General features: G+C 35.1%; 1 protein-coding gene across 2 annotated transcripts; it reads left to right on the top strand.

The window, feature by feature from the left end:
* The first annotated feature begins 4,310 nt into the window (after nt 1-4,310).
* On the top strand, nt 4,311-15,857 carry LOC128220673 (monocarboxylate transporter 12-B-like). Of its 2 annotated transcripts, none has more exons than XM_052929165.1 (7): nt 4,311-4,381; nt 4,582-4,657; nt 5,005-5,148; nt 5,628-5,771; nt 7,696-7,859; nt 8,358-9,243; nt 11,476-15,857. In XM_052929165.1, the coding sequence occupies exons 2-7, from the start codon at nt 4,597-4,599 to the stop codon at nt 11,640-11,642; spliced, it is 1,566 nt and encodes a 521-aa protein (XP_052785125.1). In that variant the 5' UTR covers nt 4,311-4,381; nt 4,582-4,596; the 3' UTR covers nt 11,643-15,857. The 2 variants fall into 2 exon arrangements, with proteins under 2 accessions (XP_052785125.1, XP_052785124.1); XM_052929164.1 differs by having other exon boundaries at nt 4,313-4,381; nt 4,594-4,657.
* Nucleotides 15,858-23,488: the final 7,631 nt, after the last annotated feature.

Here is a 23,488-nt window from a genome sequence, read left to right on the forward strand (position 1 = left end):
AATCTGATAACACGGAAAAAGCAAACATTCTGAATAACCAATTTCAATCGGTATTTTCAAAAACATCCCCTCTATCTTTAAAACAAGCTTGTTTGCAGAAATTGAGATCCCTTGTACCACAAAATTATTGCAGTTACCCCACGATGAGTGATATAACCATTCACAGAGATGGCATACTGAAACTTCTTGCCAATTTAAAACCCAACAAAGCTGCAGGGCCAGACCGTATAAGCCCTCTTGTCCTTAAAGAGTTAAAAAACGAGATTGCTGATATTATAACAGTCCTCTTTCAAAAGTCATTAACCACAAACTCCATCCCTGTTGCCTGGACGAAGGCTTTTGTATGCCCACTATTTAAAAAGGGTGATTCCAGCAACCCAGCAAACTATCGACCTATCTCACTTACATGTATTTTATGTAAATCATTAGAACACATTATTGCCTCAAATCTCTCTGCACATCTGACCGAACACAATATTCTCTATGACCTACAACATGGCTTTCGAGAAAAGCGCTCATGCGAAACTTATTGAGCTGACCGACGATCTTGTAAGAATCATTTCATCAGGTAATCAAACTGACTTAATTCTTTTGGACTTCAGCAAAGCTTTTGATAAGGTAAATCATCTCAAACTTCTATTCAAACTACAGGATTATGGTGTTTGTCCACAGGTTCTCAAGTGGTCTGAGGCATTTCTCCTTCATAGAAGTCAGACAGTAGTCTTGGATGGCGATCATTCTGAAGAAGTACCCGTAACATCTGGTGTGCCTCAGGGCTCTGTACTGGGTCCCTTGTTTTTCTTGATTTACATAAATAACCTCCCTTCTAGTATCAAATCACAAGTTCGACTTTTTGCAGATGATACTGCTGTTTACCTTACCATCAATTATCCCTCTGACTGTGCTATCCTTCAAAATGATCTCAAACAACTGGAATTATGGGAAAATGATTGGGATATGGAGTTTAATCCCTCCAAGTGTCAAGTTTTGCACATAACAAAGAATAAGCATATCATCAGAAATCAATACATTCTCCATGGCCAGATCTTAGAGCCAGTCAGAAGTGCTAAATATCTTGGTGTTGACATATCAGCAGACCTCACCTGGAACACTCATATCTCGAGAATTACCACCAATGGAAATAATACTCTCAACTTCATTAAAAGAAATATAAAAACAAAAACAGAAAGTGTCAGGACTTTAGCTTACAAAACCCTTGTCCGTCCACAGTTAGAATATGCAAGCACAATTTGGCACCCACACACAAAATCAAACACCAATAAAATTGAAATGGTTCAACGTCGGGCTATCCGTTGGGTTAAACATGACTTCTCTCCTCTCTCCAGTGTTACAAACATGCAGGAAAGTCTTGGTTGGCGCTCACTTGAACAACGTAGACTAGATTCCCGACTTGTAATGTTTTACAACATATACCATCATCATGTTGCTATTACGCTGCCATCTTATATTCAAACACCAATAAGATTTACCAGACTAATGCACCCACTATGTTTCAGACAAATTCAAGTAAAAACTGACTATCACAAATTTTCATTCTATCCTCACTCGGTTGTACTTTGGAACAGTTTGCCAAATCATATTGTCACTATCCCCACCCCTGACACATTCAAGTTGGCTGTGGCAACCATTAAGCATTAGATAAGCGAGCAGTGTTTTTATCCTTTTACAAGTTCACCAATCACTTTTTATCATGTTACCTAAATTGTGTTCTCTTTTATACCCTAGTTCTCACTTTTCTGATGTGATTTGCCTCATCAGTGTTTTATTTTTTCTCTAACAAGCCGGCGCGCACCGTTCATGTCAGTAACACTCGGAAGAGGAGTTGACATTAAACAGAGATAGATAGATAGCCTACAAAAATCTAACAACAGGTATGTAAATCCGGATCGGCACGTATTCATTTCGAATACATGACAGACACCTGGGTTTAGCTGATACCGGTCTCTTTTTGGAGAAAAGAGAATGAGAGTACCAGTCTAGGGGTCGGTATGAAACGCACACAACATATAGAAATAGAGTAACGCATACAGTACAGCAAAGGCGAAGAAGGATTTTCAACTTTGCATACAACATACACAAAAAGGTTGTTTAAAACGCATACACTATATAATAAGAACAAATAAATTGACATTGATTTTTTTTTTATGAGTTAAGTCAAGCGTAAACATATATAGTGTGTTCACTATTTAACCTGTTATCCTACTCCCAGGTTCACTTTGTTTTTTATTTTTGCTTTTAAAGATAAAACATAATTAATTGTTTTTAAACTATTTTGTTTGTTTGAATGGGGAATAAAAACTTTTTTAAATCATTAAAATTGGTTTAATGAAAGTATGTAAGGAATGAAGTATGAAGGAAACAAGATATCATTTCTTTTATGAACACTTTGAAAAAAATAGGTAAAGAAAAGATATGGAAACAAAAGAACAATAATATAGAACGCTGAACATTGTATTTGACATATACCCACAAAGTGCATATGCATGGCATAAAAACTACATTTATGAAACAGAAATATGCAATGTCACAGTGATGATCATACATATCAGATATATGTATTGTAAATAGATAAATAATTTGTCATAATAAGTAAAGCACTATGTACAAAATAATAGACATACATGTATTTTCAAGAATTATTGTAAATACAGTTATAAATTGTATTCGAAATGAACAACACAGCTGCTTAAATATGATAAATATAAAAAATATGCATTACAACATAGAAACATGCGGAATACAAAGTGGCTACACTGAATAACTGTACATTGATTCGTGTACTACGGAATAACTTTTTACTTAAGTATTACATGAAAAACTAATTTTTTTAATGGTCTGCATCCGAGGCGCTTGCTGGGCGATCCCGCGCAGATGGTGATTCACCTAGCAAGGTTCACAGTTCCAGTCATCAAGGAACGTGATCGCATGCTGATTACTTTCGAACAGGTTCTGGGCACAGGGTAACCCTTCTGACACGATCACAGTTGCACTACAAATAATAATAATAATAATAATAATAATAATAATAATAATAATAATAATAATAATAATAATAATTAAAATAAATTAAATATTATTTACAAAATGGAACAAAATATCCCTAGTATGATATCAAAATATACGGTCACTTATAGAAGTCCAGTTAAATCCCAGTTATTGGAGATTACTTACGTGCATTGGCTGCCATAAGCGTGTCCAAAATGACATATAATATAAATTGTATTTGTCACCTATCTTTATCACATCCACATCATTAATTATGTTTGAATAGAGAACAACCAAACGATTGCATATATCACCTGCTTTGATAAATAATAGGAATACTAGTTATGTGTCAGAATTTGGGGGAGTTTAAACAAGTAGTTAGTTGTCGGAACACCTGGTCAAGTCTCCAACAGAATTGTCTCGAAACTTGCCGAAGATGGCCGAGTTGTTACGATTGCACCAGTGGCACCAGGGCATGTCTAACTGTCCTATAGTAAACGCCCCTAACTTGCTCGAGTCGTCCCAACGAAAAGTTACAAGACCGAATTATGAGTCCAAACGTCATCGCTGTACATTTTGTTACAAAATTATGTTTGTTCTTCTTTCATCATACCATAATCAATATATTTTCAACAAAAAATGACCAAGTGTAACAAAAGCACTTATGTTCTTTTCCTGATATGTATTGACAGATATGATACATTTATAAAAACAATAAACACGTATATTTACATATGTTTGAGCTGGGACCAATTACAAATATACTCCTAGGTTTGAGGCATAATCCCACGCACCTATACTGTATAGTAAAAATATAAATATTAACTAGTTAGTGCTGTGTGACATACTATATAACTAGCTTTGTATATAATGATCTGAAACTGATTGAAATTCTGAATGAGGTTTACCAGAACGCTGTTGTTATTATACAAATATCAAGTAAATCAAATACATATAGCCACTATACTTCTAAACTTCTTACAGCTATAAGAAATTTATACAAATAAAAAAATCAAATCACAATACAGTACAATATAACCACAATATAATTTTTTATGTCTGGTTGTTAAAGTTTATAATAATTATAACAGCAACAACATATACTGTACACTTTTACAGCTGGTTTAGCTTCTTGTGGAATATAAAAATGATAACAACAACCTGGGACCTCAATCCTCAAAGAAGAATGCAGCCAAATTCAGCAAACTCAAAGTATCAACCCTTCCTTTATTTCCTTTCTAAAAAATAAATCCTGTTACTGTAAGCACCAAGAATATTTAGGTTTGTTGAAATCGCAATCACATGTTGACATTTCAGAAGACAAGAAAACCTTCAGAAAACAACTCACCATTGAAGAAGTTCCTTCTTTATCTAGGTATTTTATACTAAACAAATAAAACATCTTAAAGATGTTATTTTCAGAGATATTAATCTTACAAAACTAATACTTTGAAAGAGTTAAATATTCTATTTAAATAAAGATCGCTTTATGTTGTTGATGATGCCCAAACCAAAGGTTACACACCACTATTTATCATGAGAAATATGATTAAAGTGACCACATTCTTGTTCTAGTTACATTTATAGAATATGGTGCACAGAGCACGGACGCTTCCTGTAGATCGAGGATGGGCGTGGGTGGTTTGTCTTGGTAAGGCACTGTTATAGAATTTCATTAACATTTATATAAATTTATATACTAAATGATGTGGAAATAAGTGTTTTATTACTCCCTCCCCTTTTTATGAATGGGGCAATGGCCCTTAGAATTGTGAAAATAGCATCAAAATGCCTAAAATTGTGATTTTAACAAAGATTATTTCAAATAAAGCCAAGCACCCTTATTGGATTTGAAAAAAATGTCTATATAATGCACCAGTCATTTGTAACTGTTTATTTTTTCTGGTACGTAAATTGCTTTTCCAATCATGGACGGTTTAAATATAGATCATTACATGATATATAATATTAATTTTTAGTTACTGCTTCTGATTACAGGGTACTTCGTGAGTGTATTTTGCATGGTTGGGATAGCCAAGTGCTTTGGAATCCTGATGGAAGAATTTGTTGACTACTTCAACGTTCCGGTTGCCGTGGCAGCCTCGGCGATGGGTGTTGCTGGGGGCATGTACACAATCGCAGGTACAGGGCTGTGGCATGTGTATTGTACTTAAAGGCATGAGATAAAACATTTTTAGATCCTCTTTCATGTCTGCCGACAGCTGAAAAACCTCTTCCCTACAACTGTTGGTTTACAAATTATTTTCTTCAAGAAGAAGACAATTTAAGCAATTCATTATATCTAAACCATTAAATATGTCCAACTCCACCTACATGTATGCCATGTTTTTTTTTTCTTTTTTTATCCACAATCTGGTTTCACTTTGATAAAGCAAATTGCAGAAAAAAATATACAACTTTATTGTTTCCAATTGTTGCCTAAGAGCAATTTTTATACAAGATTGTAGAAAAAATTATACTTTTGAAATATCTGAACGAATAAAATAACCCTGTTTGATTATGAATATCCTTAAGGGACCACTTTTATATTACATGTTTATTAATTGTTATTATTATCAAACTGTCAGATACAGTAATCCAAACCTTGTTCTATTTTTCAGCCCCAATGTGTATAGCAGCAGGCCAGCATTTTACACAGCGCAAGGTTGTGATGCTTGGAGGGCTTATAGGAGGCATTGGTCTCGCTCTCTGTGGCCTACTGTTCAGCATTGAGTGGGTCATCCTCATGTTCGGTTGTCTCTATGGTATGTTTGGATTTGTCTCAATAATTTGTAAGTGTATAGTCATACATTTGTACACTGAGCAGCCTCAAATAGCATTGTGGAAAATTTAGCATTGTGGAAATTGTTATTTATCTCCATGATTTATTCATAGCATTATTATGTTTTAGTATTATATATGCAAAAGTTTACATTTAATAGTTCAGGAGCCGTATTCAATAAGCATCTTAGTAACAATTTTCAATTTAGTTTACAATTGCCTTTTTAGCTCGACTATTTTAAGAATAAGGAGAGCTATCCTAGTCACCCGAGTGTCGGCGTAACCACTTAATATGTTAAAGTTTGCGTACCATCTCAGATATTTTCAAAGTCCATTGACATATGACTTTGAAATTTTGCACACTTGTTGACCATCATGCCCCCGACCTATACACAGGAGAAGGTAACTCTATCAAGCATTTTGACAAAATTATGCCCCTTTTTCTACTTAGAATTTACGTTACAAGTTTGCGTACAACCTCAAATATTTTCAAAGTCCATTGACATCTGGCTTTGAAACTTTGCACGCTTGTTCACCATCATGCCCCCAGCCTGTACACAGGAGGAGGTAACTCTATCAAGCATTTTGACAAAATTATGCCCCTTTTTTTACTTAGAATTTATGATAAAGTTTGCATACCACCTCAAATATTTTCGAAGTCCATTGACATCTGGCTTTGAAACTTTGCACGCTTGTTCACCATCATGCCCCCAACCTGTACACAGGAGGAGGTAACTCTATCAAGCATTTTGACAAAATTATGCCCCTTTTTTTACTTAGAATTTATGATAAAGTTTGCATACCACCTCAAATATTTTCGAAGTCCATTGACATCTGGCTTTGAAACTTTGCACGCTTGTTCACCATCATGCCCCCAACCTGTACACAGGAGGAGGTAACTCTATCAAGCATTTTGACAAAATTATGCCCTTTTTTTACTTAGAATTTACGTTAAAGTTTGCATACCACCTCAAATATTTTCAAAGTCCATTGACATCTGCCTTTGAAACTTCGCACGCTTGTTTACCATCATGCCCACATCCTGTACACAGGAGGAGGTCACTGTATCGAGCATTTTGACGGTGTATGCCCCTTTTTGGACTTAGAAATTACATTAAAGTTTGAGTACTACCTCAAATATTGTCCACTTCAATTTATGTAAATATCTCAGCACATCATGTGCATTGAAATCTAATCTAACAGCGATCCATGCATGTTTCACCAAAAGTTTTCAATCCGTACACCGAAAAGCGGCAGAATAGTCGAGCGCGCTGTCTCTGTGACAGCTCTGTTCTAATTTTAATTTAAAGAAAACGAACAATGTTTGTACACCAAAAATATGAAAATAAATGGTAAAATAGTCTAAACAAAATATGCATATGAATAAATCGGATGAAAAGTAGTTGGTATTTGAAATAATCGTTGTCAAAAATTTCAAAACTCTCACTAAGTCGAATGGATCTGTGGATCGGATGGCTTCAGGTTTGTTACTTCAGTTTGCTTCAAATTTGAAGCCAGGAGAGCACACTTAAGAAACAGTTTATTAAATGCCAGTTTTGCTTCTTGACAGGGTGCTCCATCCCATTGGAGGCCTAAACTGGCCCCCAAAGCCCTCACTGAAATAGTGTCAGCCCTTCAGCTGCCAGGTCATTCACATCCTTGTAATTTCATTTCATAAGTTTGTAGGATCAGAAGGAACAGATGGGCACATGTACATTACTTGCCATTTTAAATGTGTTGGTAGTTTTTGTAGGCACAGAAAAACTGCTGTATATTTATTGTGAATGATAAGCAACACTTAACCACCAATAATACTGTTTCCACCCTCAAATATTTTCCAGGTTTTGGGAATGCATGCCTGTTTGTTAACCACCAATAATACTGTTTCCACCCTCACATATTTTCCAGGTTTTGGGAATGCATGCCTGTTTGGTAACGGCCTGGTAATGCTTGGGCAATATTTCAAAAAAAGGCGGGGCTTGGCCAATGGATTGGCGCTGTCGGGGGCTAGTATTGGGCAGTTTGCTCTCCCGCCACTTTTGCAGTTCCTACTAGATACATACACGCTCAAGGTAGGTACTCGTGTGTGCTTTTATGTTCTTTTGTTTTTGGTGATGTTTTCCCAATTTCAGCTTAAAAAAGTTTGTCACGTTGCAGTTTGGGAATGCCTGTTAAGGCTTAACTTTATCTAAAGTCCATCCATCTGGCCCATAACTTGTTCTTCTACGAAATGACGAAACTCCTTTTATCTCCTTTTTGTCTGGGCAATGCATTGGGGGATTTTAGAATAACAGCACAAATAAACACCATAAAAAGACAGCTTGTTGCATGCTTGACCCATGTCTGCAGGTCAAACTCTAGGGTCATTGTGTTTTAGCTTGTCCAGGTCTGCGGTCTGCTCTTTGGTCAGCAGTCTTATATCACTGGTTTCCAGACATTTACGTAAAAATTGGCTCATTCCAGTACAAAAAATAAAAAAGTCGTCTGAACAATCAATCTCTGAGAGTGCAGATTTAACTCAAATAAAATCATAGGTCTAAGATAATTATCTATTCCCTGTTTTCTTACAGGGCACATTGTTAATTATAGGAGGCATGTATCTCAACGTGATTATGTCCGGCGCTTTGTTCCGCCCGGTATCATACTACAAGAAGCAACCAAAGAAACTGCAAGGTCCAGAAACTGATAAACTTCTGGACAGCAAAACTGGCGAAGATATCAAAATAACCCTGACAAAACATAAGGCAAATGGTGATGATATATCTGAAACAAAAGGGAATATTGAAGATGGTAAGGTAGATGACGGTGCAAATGGAGAATTAAGATCTCGCTATTTCGATTCAAAACAAGAAAGCATAGTTTTTGGAAGTGTTGATAGTCTTCATACAGTAGCTGTTGAGACAGATATGAAGACAGAATCTAATGATACTAACAATGAGCATGAAAAGAAAAACAAGGAAAATAAATGTATCAGTTTTTTATGTGGCCTGATTGACTTCAGTGTTTTAAAAAGTGATGTAGTGATTTTATTAGTGATTGTTAGTTTTCTCATATTTTTCGGAGTGTTCAATTTCATTATTTTCATGCCAGCGTCAGCAGCCAACAAAGGCTACTCCAAATATGACAAAGCAATACTTGTGTCAATCTCTGGAGTATGTGATCTAATTGGACGTGTTTTAGTCGGCGTTGCAGGTGACTTTGAGCTTGTTGCAAGATACAAAATTCTAGCCACAGCGTCGTTACTCAACGGATTTGCAATCCTTGGGTTTGGGTTTGCCTCACAGTATGAGGTTATGGCGCTATTTGTTGGTTTCTATGGGTTCCTAGGGGGCTGCTATGTGTCAATCAACGCTCCAGTGGTAATTGACCTCGTTGGTTTACAGTCAATGCCAAAGGTCCTTGGCGTGCTTCTCTTTATCCAGGGGCTCGGAGCAGCCATTGGACAACCTGTCTTAGGTAAATAATTAAATAAACATTGCTTTTCTGAAGTTTTTGATATATATATACTTATTTGTTTTATCTTTCCTTTCTGTCTAAAGGACATTAATTGTTTATGACCCCCTTCAAAGAAGAGAGGTCTATTGCTTTGCACATGTCGGTTGGTCTGTAGGTCGGTCTGATAGTAGACCAAAGCTTGTTCAAGTGATAACTGGACAATTCCTAGGCCTATGGTTGTTAAACTTGACATGAAGGTTGGGTCTGATCAGTATTGACTATTTATTCTTAGGAGTACTTGGGTCATAGGTCATTGTCACAGTGACCTAAAACCTTGAACGGCAATTTGACAATACCTGGACCTGTGGTCATCAAAGTTGACATGAAGATTAGGCCTGATCAGTAGATGACCCTCTTGATTTTAGGGGTCATCAGGTCAAAGGTCAAGGTCACAGTGATCTTTAACTGTAAAAGGTTGTCAAAGCTTATCCTTGTGATAACTCAACAATGCCTGGACATATGGTCATCAAACTTGACATGAAGGTTGGCCTGACCAGTAGATGACCCCTAATGATTTTAGGCGTCATCTGGTCAAAGGTCAAGGTCACAGTAATCTTGAATGCAAATAAATTGTTTAAGAGATAATTCAACAATGGGTGCACCCATGGCCCTCAAACTTGACTTTGGGGATGGGCCTGACCAGTATATGACCCCTAATGATTTTAGGGGTCATCTGGTTAAAAATGAAGGTCACAGTGACCTTGAATACAAAAAGCTTGTCTGTGTGATAACTCGATAATGCCTGCACACTTGACTCTTAGGTTTGGGGTGGGCTGTTGATGAAATCTATGGATTATGAGGTCATAGAGTCAAAGATCAAGGTCACAACTCATTTTGGTCATTAAATGTTCCACCATATTTACCTATTCCCTGCTACTAAGAGGATAAATGTTTGTCTGCAAATATCAGTCATCATCTGAACATCTTCGAATCGTCATAATAATAAGACTGCCCCAAAGGCGTCCAATGTCAATGACAAATCAGCTGTCATTTCAGTCCATGCATGTTTCATTCTATTGTCAAAATATTCTTGACAACATGACGCTCTTATTGCAACATGGCTTGACAATAAATATTCTTTTGTCAAATTCAAAATCTTTTGTCATTTTGTTTTATCTTTGGCCATACTTTGGGGTGTAATATAGGAGCAATCACTTGAAAAAAGTAAATAAAATATTTTTTTCCGTATATTCTATTTCTAAAAAATATGGTGTTACTGTGTAGTTGATCAGCCAAATAATCATAAATTTGGTGTGGCCTACAGTGTAATAATTATTGTTTTACTGTAATAATGAAATGTTTCCTTTGATACACTTTTATCCATCTGCAGCCAATATTATAGTTTTTGATCGCTGGTTAAATATTTTGGTTCAATGTCAAAGTTTATCAAACTATTTATTGATTGGCCAATATTTATCCAATATTAGGTATTTCCCAATCAAATTACCGTATATAAATGTGTTGTATTATTTATTAATTATAGGGATGATAGATAAAGACTGCTATGTAGTTTATGATGTTTATTTGACACTAGCTAACTACAGACTGCTAATAAGCCTGGCCAATTGCAGGTAGCCGATATCATATTACAACAAAATGTACAAATGCCTAAAGTTTACTGCGACCAATTATATAAAACTTTGATAAGTTATCAACAGCTAGGTTATCTTTAGGCTAGTTTTCAAATTTATATAATTTGATTGGTAAATTTAAATTTTTGGATAAATTTTGACCAATCAGTAATTTGTTTGGCCAACTTTAAAGCTGCACTCTTACAGATTGAACGTTTTGACAACTTTTTATTTTTTTTGGCTTGGAATGAACCAACTTTTGGGAAAATGCATGGAAACCAATGATACAAGACTGCTGACAAAAAAACAAACCACAGGTTTACATATTTATGTTCGAACATTTATATTTTATGCATTTTTCTTAAAGTGTTAGCTGTGATTTGATCTTTTATCAGTAGTCTTATATCACTAGCTTTCAGATATGTACGCAAAATTTGGCTCATTCTATAAAAAAAAGAAAAAAAAAGTTTATCTGTGAGAGTGCAGCTTAAACCAAATCCTGTTTTGTAAAATTTGCAGTGGACAACTCAACAAAGTTATACAATTGTCAAAGTTTTATACAAGTGACTATTATTAAAGATATTAGATTGATGACAACCATCAGTACATTCCTCTATTCTAGGTGCCATAAGAGATGCCCATGGTTCGTACCTTCCGGTGAATATTATCTGTTCATTGTGTGCAATTACTGGTTCCCTGCTCCTGTACATGTACCCCATCGTTCGTCGCAGGGAGGAGAAGCGGGCGGAACAGAAACCAGAGTTCGAAATCACTCTGGAATTACACTAAATAATTTAATGTTAAAGATCATGCACATTTATTTTAAGATACATGTATGCAACTAATGACATCAATAAAGGTTAACAAAATGCATACATGTGCCATCAAAATAGAGGTTTTACTCTATGTGTTGGCCTTAATTACATTAATTGGCTTATATAATATCTAAATTTTTGGAGAAGCTTTGCTAGTCTAGTAATTAAGATAAACATTGCATATCTATATAAATAGATATAAGAAACATTCTATAGACGAGACAAAATATCCTGAGATGTGGCTCAAATACTATTTGATTGTTAATTAAACATGCTATATTTATTTTGTATAATACAATCATGTGTCATCTGTGTTCGTACCCGTATGTTTTCATAGTTTCATAAATCTTTATACCTTTGATTGACATGAAATTCTCGATATTCTAATATTAAGAGCAGTATTTTGTACCTTTTTTATATACTGTAAAGTATTAGTCATTTTTTGAACCCGCGGCATCTCATTTGAGCAGTACTTATCTTATCTCGACCAGACTTGGTCACATGTTTGTGGTGTAATACCCTAACTAAATTGATATCCAGCAAGGCTGGTCCAGTCGCTCCCAACTTCTGCAGCCAATTATATGAACGTGGATAAGTCCTAACGAGTGGTAAACTTTTGGTTATCTCCCTGGTTTGGTCAATTTATCGAAAAACTGATTATATAAAAATTAAGTTTTCCTTAACAGTGTGTGTTTTGGCTTACCTTGAAATGTCAAAATTGACTTTTTTGGCTCACTAACTGGTACAAACTTCTGTATATTGTCTGTAAGTAGTTTTATAACTTGCAAGATAGGGGAAGTCACCCTTCAATTGTTTTAATTCAACCAAATTGACTTTGTCTGCTATCTTACCAGTTTAGCAATCTTCATCCTATGACCACTTAACTTGTTTCATTGGTTGTGTTCATTTTATATTTGATGTGTTCAATTCACGTGCCCAATCACATCTTCAACCATTAAGGCCCTTGAATTTACTACCATATTTTTTCATGCCATATTTACTAACTTAGAACTTCTTTTCCAATCTTTATTAAACTTGGACATGGTATGTAATCATATTATATCTCTAATGAGTGAAATTACCAGTCAGATCAACCCAGACCCTTCATTGTTTGATTGCTTACCATATCTACATATCATTTAAACATTTTACATTTTGAATAGGATTGTATAAACCTCTGCTTTTATCTACTGTTTCAAGTATTGCAAATATCAAATTGTTTATAATGCACCTTACAATCCTAACTTTCTTAAAGGCACTTCTGTAATGTAAGCATGTCCAACTTGTAGGCATCTTTTCCCTTTTAGTATGCCATTTCTGGAATGAAATCTCTTTTGATCAATACGTGATAGATTAATAATTCAAGACATGTGACTTTTTTTTATTAATTTCATTTTCATTTAGTTGTGACAAATTCAATATAATGTTTATACTTGAAGGGACACACTCATGTTTTTGTAAAATGCACTTTTTCGCATGACGAAATATAGTTTGGCAAATCATTAGGATTGTTAGAACTAATATACCAATAGCTGGAATCCTTCAGCAATGTTGATATTTGCTCAAGTATCATCTTTGAAACCAAAATTTTCATTAGCCTTAATAAGGCTAATGGTCACTCAATTACAGTTTTGTGGTTGTGTGACTGGTTGATTGAAATTATCACATGATGTTAAACTTGACATGGAGGCTTGGTCTGACCAGTAGATGATCCCTATTGATTTTAGGGGTCAAAAGTCAAGATTACAGTGACCTTGCATGGTAAAAGGTTGTCCGAGTGATGACTGGACAATGCCTGCACCCATGGCCCTCAAAGTTGACTTGGAGGTTGGTCCTGATAAGTAGATGACCCATATTGATTTTGGGGGTCATTGGCCCAAAAGTCAAGACACATTAACCTTGAATGATAAAAGTTGACTTGGAGGTTGGGCCTTACCAGTAGATGACCCCTATTGATTTTGGGGTCATCAGGCAGAAGGTCAAGGTCACATTGACCTTGAATGATCAAAGGTTTGTCCAAGTGATAACTCAGACAATACCTGCACCCATGGCCAACTCAGACAATGCCTGCACCCATGGCCCTCAAAACTTGACTTGGAGGTTGGGCTTGACCAGTAGATGACCCCTTTTTATTTAAGAGGTCAAAGAACGAATGTCACAGTGACCTTTATGCCAAACTTTATGCATAATGTTTGACAAACATCTCCTGTTTATACAATAATTGCACCTTTTTTCTGCAATTGCAATATATCATAGAGTAAAATAAATGATAAAATTAGTGTTTTTAGATCTATGCATTGATTGGAAAATTGATTTGAATTTAATTTTGAGAAAATATACTTATAAAAAGAGTAAAAAACCACAAATATTTAATCATAACCATCCAGTTATGGGGTAAATGAGTTGAAATTGAGTATGTTTGTGATTTCACACTCTGGGTCAACTGTCTCAGTTCTTATAGATATGGGATCTTTTTGAGTCTCTTGAATCTCTTGAATAAAAGATATTTTATTTCTGTAATCTCATTTAATTGAATATTTCATTCGGTTACATATTTATTGTTAATTTATGTAATAGACTACATCATAAATGATAAATATATTTTTCCTCCATCCATGACTATTCCTGTGTTTAATAGGTATTATTTTGTTGTTTTAAATGTATAAGAAGTATTTCATGAATCAGGGGCGGTATTCATAAAACTTCTTAAGTCATTTCCTAACTTAAGTCATTTCCTAACTTAAGTCATTTCCTAACTTAAGTCATTTTCTAACTTAAGTCATTTCCTAACTTAAGTCATTTCCTAACTTAAGTCATTTCCTAACTTAAGTCACTTTCCTAACTTAAGTCATTTCCTAACTTAAGTCACTTTCTTAACTTTTGTATCTCTATAGTCGTATGAAATAAAGACTCTCAGTTCTCACTTATACATTTCTTTTAATTTGACTATTAACATTTTATTAAATTGGCTTAAGATGCTTTATGAATACTGCCTCAGGATCTCTTCATTGTCAAATCAACATACATGTCATTTTTCAGGAAGGTTTCATTTTGTAACTAGGGGTTTGTCATCAATTCTCATTAAATTTTTGTTCTGCGTGTTCTACTTTTAAAAGCATTTCGTTCAATTCTTTTTATACTTCACACAACTGTTCAGGACCATCACACACTAAGGTTCCATAACTCCATGTCATCCTTTATACAAATTATGGCCCTTGATTGACTTTTATGTACTTTTTTCTTGATTGTTTTTACAGACATATATAACATCATTAATGCATTCATTTCTAAGACAAAGCAGCATATAGTCAAGCGACCTGTCCTATGACAGCTCTTGTTATGTTAAGCCACTTCATATTTTTCAGTTTGTTATATTAGTTTGCTTGTCTTAGTTTATTTTTTATTTGCTGTTGTTTACATTTTGTGTTGTTTTTTTCTGCTACAATTATTAAAAGTATCAGGTATGTTTTTTTGATTTGCTAAGTCATAATCCTGTTGTTTGATAGTGTACTACCGTAAATGCATTTATCATTATCAAAGTCCCTTTTTCCCTGTATATGATACTAATTACTGTGTTGTTAGATATTTTATTGGATGCATTTATGAATATAAAATTCCATTTCTATACCTGCATATTTTGTCACCATTGTTTGAAAAAAGTCTGACTATCTGACAACATATAACTTGGCTACTGGAGTATGCAGCATGTTATATAACTTGGCTACTGGAGTATGCAGCATGTTATATAACTTGGCTACTGGAGTATGCAGCATGTTATATAACTTGGCTACTGGAGTATGCAGCGTGTTATATAACTTGGCTACTGGAGTATGCAGCGTGTTATATAACTTGGCTACTGGAGTATGCAGCGTGTTATATAACTTGGCTACTGGAGTATGCAGCATGTTATATAACTTGGCTACTGGAGTATGCAGCGTGTTATATAACTTGGCTACTGGAGTATGCAGCATGTTATATAACTTGGCTACTGGAGTATGCAGCATGTTATATAACTTGGCTACTGGAGTATGCAGCATGTTATATAACTTGGCTACTGGAGTATGCAGCATTTTATATAACTTGGCTACTGGAGTATGCAGCATGTTATATAACAGTTACTGTTGTATTACCTTGTTCTTTGTTTTATGATGCTTGTGGCGCAATGTTTACGAATAAACCAAAACAATAACTCCAGTTTGAGTCAATATATGTGTGATCTTATCAGTGCCCCAGCCAGGTTTTGAAAAGGGCAGGGTGCTAGGTCAGAAAGACCATTTTAATGTGCCTTGAATGAGCCATAATGGGGCATTTACAAGAATCAATGTTTAATTCTTATTGTGTATGTGTTATGACTACTTTCAATGCTAATAGTTTGCTATGAATGCCCTAGCTATTATCTTTACTATAGTGTCAATATTATATATATATATTTATTAACCAGGTTTCCACATAGTGAAACCTGGTTATTAGAATGGCGAACGTCGGCCGGGCGGCGTCAAACTCACCTATGAAACTGAATAACTTTAGTAAGGGTTGACATATCTTGACCAAACTTGGTATATAGAAAGAGTTTATGGGTACCTTTCATGGGATTGCGTTTGGGGTCCCTAGGGTCAAGGTCACTGTTACTAAAAATAGAAAAACGGTTGAATATGAATAACTTTAGTTCGGGATGACATATCTTGACTAAACTTGGTCTATAGGAAAAGGTTATGGAGACCTTTCATGGGATTGTGTTTGGGGTCCCTAGGGTCAAGGTCAAGGTGACTGTTACTAAACATAGAAAAACGGTTGAAACTGAATAACTTTAGTTAGGGATGACATATCTTGACTAAACTTGGTCAATAGCAAGAGTTTATGGAGACCTTTCATGGGATTGCGTTTAGGGTCTCTAAGGTCAAGGTCACTGTTACTATAAATAGAAAAAAACGGTTGAAACTGAATAACTTTAGTTAGGATTGACATATCTTGACCAAACTTGGTCAATAGGAAGAGTTTATGGATACTTTTCATGGGATTGCGATTGGGGTCCCTAGGTTCAAGGTCAAGGTCACTGTTACTTAAAATAAAAAAACGGTTGAAACTGAATAACTTTAGTTAGGGATGACATATCTTGACCAAACTTGGTGTACATGAAGAGTTTATAGATACCTTTCATGGGATTGCGTTTTGGGGTCCCTAGATTCAAGGTCAAGGTCACTGTTACTAAAAATAGAAAAACAGTTGAAACTGAATAACTTTAGTTAGGGATGAGATATCTTGACCAAACTTGGTCAATAGGAAGAGTTTATGGATACCTTTCATGGGATAGCATTTGGGGTCCCTAGGGTCAAGGTCACTGTTACTAAAATAAAAAAATGGTTGAAACTGAATATCTTTAGTCAGGGTCTACATATCTTGACCAAACCAGGTATAAAGGAAGAGTTTATGGATACCTTTCATGGGATTGCGTTTGGGGTCCCTAGATTCAAGGTCAAGGGAAACGATCTTTCACAAAGCCTAATACTTCAGGATTATTCCAATTCAATTCACATTGTGTTTGATAGTCAAAATAATTATCAGTTATAACATCGTCCACTGAGACAAAGTCAGAGAATTGTCCTGTACAAGCATTTAAATCACCAAGAAGACATATGCTGTAACCCTCAGCTTTAAAATCAATAATATCACTTTCTAACTTAAACATATTTCCATAAGTAATCTTTGACAAAAACACCTATTCCACCGGACTACTTTAAACCTCCAATTCTGTGAACACCTTGGAATTTAAAATCACCAACATTCACGTTATCGAAATCATCTTTGTCTCAGTTAAACAAATAATATCATTTTTTACATAAAATTCTCAAAATCAGGGAAACGTAGTTTTGAGATAAAACCACATACATTCAAACAAACAAATTTCAAAGTTTTACATTCAAAACTTTTTCAATATGCATGATCATTTAAATCATGACTAGATTTTACATCAATGTGAGATGAAATAACATGACTATCGTCTAAAGGTTCATTATTGACATCGCCAATTATGTTTTGTGAAATGACACACGGGACAGAGTTTATACTGCTCACAACATCATCGTTCCCAACATCACCCTCCTCTTCCTAGCCTAGGTCTTCCAAGCCAAGTGCTTTTAGATCAACGTCAATGCCTGTCTTGTGTAGGTCATCAGGAGAAGAAACTATGTTCACTTGCCCATCTTTGGTGAACACAATATTGCCGTCACGGATGTGAACCATGACCAAACCAGGAGTGTCTTTAATGATTGCTTTCATTCGTAGTGCAGTGACATCATCTGTAATTAAAATGTCTGGACACTTTGCTGACTAATGAAACGAACAAGAATCTGCCTTGGTTTCATAGCATCATTTCTTTCATGGGCTTTACTGCCTACACGATGGCAAACACTTTTGTCTTTCTTAGTGAAAAGATCATCAGGACTGACATCTGGGGTATCTTCTTTGTCCTTTACCGCATTAACGATACTCAGTACAACCTCAAGTAAATTTTCTCCCTCATTTTCTTTAACATTATGCAATCTGATGTTTTCCCTCTGAGAGTATTGCTCAAAAGCAGCATCACGGTACCTAGCAACACGAATATTACTTTTAGAGTTTTTCAAATTCTGGTAATTTTACAAAATCTTTGAGGTAATCACTAATCATGTCCAGCTTGCTTTTAATTAAGTCTAATTTAGCGTCCTTTATCTGGCCACACACTTGGCGATCGCCTCAATCTCCTCTGATGAAAGTTCATTTTGCTTACCACGTTGACCAATTTTCCCAATATTGCACAGTTTTAACGACTTAAGTGCAACTATAATATAACTTGTTGTTTGCAGCGCCAGAAAAAACTGTCTGTTCAGACATAAATGTCGTTCTTATGTTATAACTAGTCGAAATTAATCGAAACAAAATTTATTTGTGTCCGCCATTACGGAGCACTCCGTACAGGAGTTGTCGGATAATAGGTCAGTACAGCATTTCATTACGAGTATAACGTATTGATAACAATCTTCGTGGCACATGTTGAGTATTTTATTGAAAACGCCTTTATTTGAAATATGTTAAAATATAATTTTAAGATATGAAATGACGGTAACCTTTGAGGAAGTGTTTTGAAGCAGTCATCAAAAGAAACGTGGGGTTTTCCCTGTTCTTTACGCTACAACTCGTGTCTTATTCATCAAAAATTTATTTGAGGAGTTTGGAAAGTTTGCAATTCAGAGCAAGTACACATATTGTATAGATTCGCCGTGCCACTGTGGTAGTAGAATACATAAATAAATTGATGCCCTTTTTTATATTAAACAGCGGTATTAATGAAATAATAGCCGAAGCGTTTAAAAGTAATTCAGAATGACGTAAGAGAAATTGAAAATAGATCTGCATACACTTGAACGACATTGATCAGTTCGGTAAATTACATCATGCAAACTAGACCTAATGGCAGCTTTTTCATCAAATCAAATCAAATTTTATTTTCAGTCGGTATGACATAACAGAGAAAACATTAGCTATGAATAGCTATTGACCGATTACATGAGATTCATGAGAATAATAAAGCGTATTGGGGCACAATTATATATAAAAAAAAATCAAATTGATATTCATTTTGCATATATTCTGTGCCCATTTTTAAAATGAATGCATATATTTTCAACGACTAGTTATATCATTCGGAAAACCTCGTACATTTTCCATCGAAACAACCTCGGATGTATGCCGGTACACCAGTAGAAGTAGTTCGTACACATTTAAATAATGGTTTTAATTAATTGAAGTGTTTAAACGTGTATTTTGTAATTTCTAAGTTTAAATTGATTGCCGATGAAGATTTGTATTTGAATACTGTCACATAAATATTTTCATTGTGCACTGAATAGATGTCAATACGATTTGATAGTTGATTAAACACCTATTTTCAAATTCGGGTTCATGGCGTAAGCTTCAAGAAAATGGCAACTGTCAATCATAGTTCGAAGCTTCATTGAACACAACTTATCATTTGTATGAACAACAATCATATTGGAATTGCTTAACAACGATTTTTGTGGCACATGTTGAGTATTTCATTGCAAACGCGTAGTACGATGGAACAGAGGTGACACCCCAACACTTAATTTATATTGTGGTCACAACTTAGTAAATTGTGGCCACATCTCAGTAACTTGAGGCCACAACTTTGTAAATTGTGGCGAGTCATGGTTTTGGACATGGATGATAAACTCAAACCTAACTGTCAATTCATTCGCCAAGCACCGTTTTTGCATGATTCTGTAACCATGATTATGTCCAGAATGCTCGATCACGTTATCAACAAAAACACAAACAGAAAACCTTCCCGAAAGTAATCTGATATAAGACTTTCCCTGTCTTCGTCCATATTATTAACTTTTGCTGGGTACAGATGGCTTTTTAGTATCAGGGGTGCTTACTGTGTTATTACCATAAAGCGGCAAAGATTAAACGGCTGTTTTGATTGGCTAAACTAATTTGTGGCCACAAATAGTAGTCTTATTCAACTAATATTTGTTTGAGTAGTTTGAAAAGCTGGCAATTAAGAGTATGCACACATGTTGTATAGATTCGCCGCGGCAATGCGTAGGCAGAATACATAAATGAATTGATGGCTTTTTTAAATTAAACAGCGGTATTACTGATGAAATAATATGTTAATCGCTTAAAAGCAGTTCCCAAAAGTGGGACATTTTCTTCAGAAATGTTGAACAAAGTCTCAATTTATTTCATTTACAGATCCTTTGCGCAGACATAACTTCGTTGTTTTCAATGTACAATATTTCAAGTATTATTTTGTCGGTTCTTCCTTGTCGATGCATGCTGTACTAAACACAATAACTCCAGCAATAGCATCATTTACAGAATAAAATGACGTAAGAGTAGTTAAAAATAGATCTGCAAACATTTGAACGACATATATCAGTTACATAACATTAAACAAACAAGACCTAATGGCAGCTTTTTCATGAGAATAAAAATTAGCTTAAAGTGGAATAATTATAAAAAATCATAAAACAAATATTTGATATGCATAAACCTAGTTCACTGTGCCCGTTTCATCGTCGGCAATCACGGTACATTTTGATTCGGGGGTATCCGCCGATGTGCCCGTTTATAATGAACGCATTATTTCCAATATCTCGTTATGTATGTTTTGAAACAATTGAAGTCAATTAATTTTGAAATTGGATCACCAAGTCGGCTATTTTCATGTGTAAGTTGTAGTAAATCTTACTTCCAATGGATCGCACTTACACAATTCATTTTATCACTCAAATTATTGTGGAAAAACTGACATTGCTCGTAATACTGTATCAATGCGTTAAGCAATCCAAAGTATTGTTTCTTTTTTTCAAGTCGTTTTGAATAGTTGATTTTAACGTGGTAGTTCTTGAAAAAACATACCGCTTATGCCGGTGCTAAGGGCGTAGGTGGTTGGGCGCTAACCACTAAATTATGTCAATAAACATTACCTAGTTACTTAAACGTGGTCTTCTTAGTATGCAATATACCCGAAAAGCTGTACGCGCAGCCTCAAAGATAACAAATGCAGGGGAAACATGCCTCCAGAGTCCCCTTAAGACGACGACCCTTGTTCGTGGACAAGCGCAGTCTAGTATAGCGGCCTACGAGAGCGGTCCACGCACCACACCTTCATGGAAAAGCGCGCTCTACAGAAGCGGTCTACGTGAGCGGTCCACGCATTACGCATTCATGGAAAAGCGCGGTCTATAAGAGCCGCCTGCGAGAGAGGTCCACGCATCATGCGCTGATAGAAAAGCGCTGTCTAGGAAAGTCACACAAAGTAAGATGGATTAGAGCATTGAAAACAGTGATAACATCACCAACTTATAGAAAACAGCTACAACAAGTTGTACAGATGATTAATTTATTATATATCAATACATGCGAAACTCCTCGGCCATTTTTTATCGAAAACAACTTCGGATGAATATGGACGGTTTACATACTAAAAAATCGGTATGTTAAAGTCCGCTGCAAGTAGATCGCGAAGTAATCTAATTAAGCAGTTAATCTTAAGGACTTAACTCTTAGGAATCTTAATTATGTTTGGAATAATACACTGCACTGGCAATCAATTTAAACTGAGATCTAAAACACCACATTTAATTAATGATATAATTAAAGAAAATACGAACTACTTTAACTGATGTACCGGCATACATCCGAGGTTGTTTTCGATCAAAATGGCCGAGTTCCTAAAGATAACAAGAATATTTGTAACTTTAACTATATACAGATTTGCCTTGAATGGTTTGTGTTAGAAACAACCAGCTGTCTGGACAGTACAAACGCGCGAGGTTTATCCTACAGATTAAATGTTATCAGACAGATGTGGCACACGTTGAGTATTTCATTGCAAACGCCTTTATTAAAATGTGTTAAAATGTAATTTTAAGCTATGAAATGACGGTAACCTTTGAGGGATTTTTTCGACCTAATCATCAAAAGAAACGTGGGATTTTCCCTGTTCTGTACCCTTCTTAACATCTCATTACTTCTTTAACATATATTTGTTTGCAGTGTTTGAAAAGCTTGCAATTAAGTTGTATAGATTCGCCGCGGCTCTGCAGTGGTAGAATACATAAATAAATTGATGACCTTTTTGATATGAAACAGCGGTATTGATGAAATAATAGGCAAAGCGTTTAAAAAGTAATTCACAAAAGTAGAAGACTCTTCAGAAATGATGAACAATGTCCCAATTTATTTCATTGACGGATACTTCGCGCGGACAGCTCTGAACTTCCCTGTTCTTAATGTACAACATTTTAAATATGATTTTGTCTGTTCTTCCTGGTCGATGTATGTTGAACTAAAGGCAAACACTCTATCAATAGCATCATTTTTAGAAGAAAATGACGTAAGAGAATATGAAAATAGATCTGCAAACACTTGAACGACATTTATCAGTTCAGTACATTACATTATTCAAACTAGACCTAATTACAGCTTTGTTCATGAGAATAAAAAAGAACTGGCTTAAAGTTATACTCTCACAGATATACCGTTTTTACAACTTTTTATTTTTATCTTGAAAAAGGCAATTTTTTGCGTAAATATCTGTAAACCAATAATTAAAGATTGTTGACAAAAGATCAGATCGCAGATTTTCACATTTCCGTTCGTAAATTAATGTTTTATGACTAAAAGCGTTACTAACGGTTAAGAAAAAATGCATAAAACTTCTATTTTTGAACTTATATTTGAAAATCTGCAATCTGATTTTGTGTCAGCAGTCTTATATAACTGGTTTCCTTGCATTCTCGCATAAAATGTCTCGTTCCAAGACAAAAATGTTGTCAAAACGTTCAATCTGTGAGAGTTCAGCTTCAAAGGAGCACACTTATATGAAATAATAAAATAAATATTCGGTCTATTCTATGTCCATTTTTAAAATGAATGCATATATTTCAAACAACTTGTTATATTATTCGGAAAACCTCGTACATTTTCCATCGAAAATAACCTCGGACGTATGCCGGTACACCAGTAGAAGTAGTTCGTACACATTTAAATGATAGTAGAAATTAATCGAAATAAAATTTATTTGTGTCCGCCATTACGGAGCACTCCGTACAGGAGTTGACGGATAATAGGTCAGTACAGCATTTCATTACGAGTATAACGTATTGATAACAATCTTCGTGGCACATGTTGAGTATTTTATTGAAAACGCCTTTATTTGAAATATGTTAAAATATAATTTTAAGCTATGAAATGACGGTAACCTTTGAGGAAGTGTTTTGAAGTAGTCATCAAAAGAAACGTGGGGTT

This window comes from Mya arenaria, chromosome 15 (assembly GCF_026914265.1).
Source record: "Mya arenaria isolate MELC-2E11 chromosome 15, ASM2691426v1".
NCBI lineage: Eukaryota > Metazoa > Mollusca > Bivalvia > Myida > Myidae > Mya > Mya arenaria.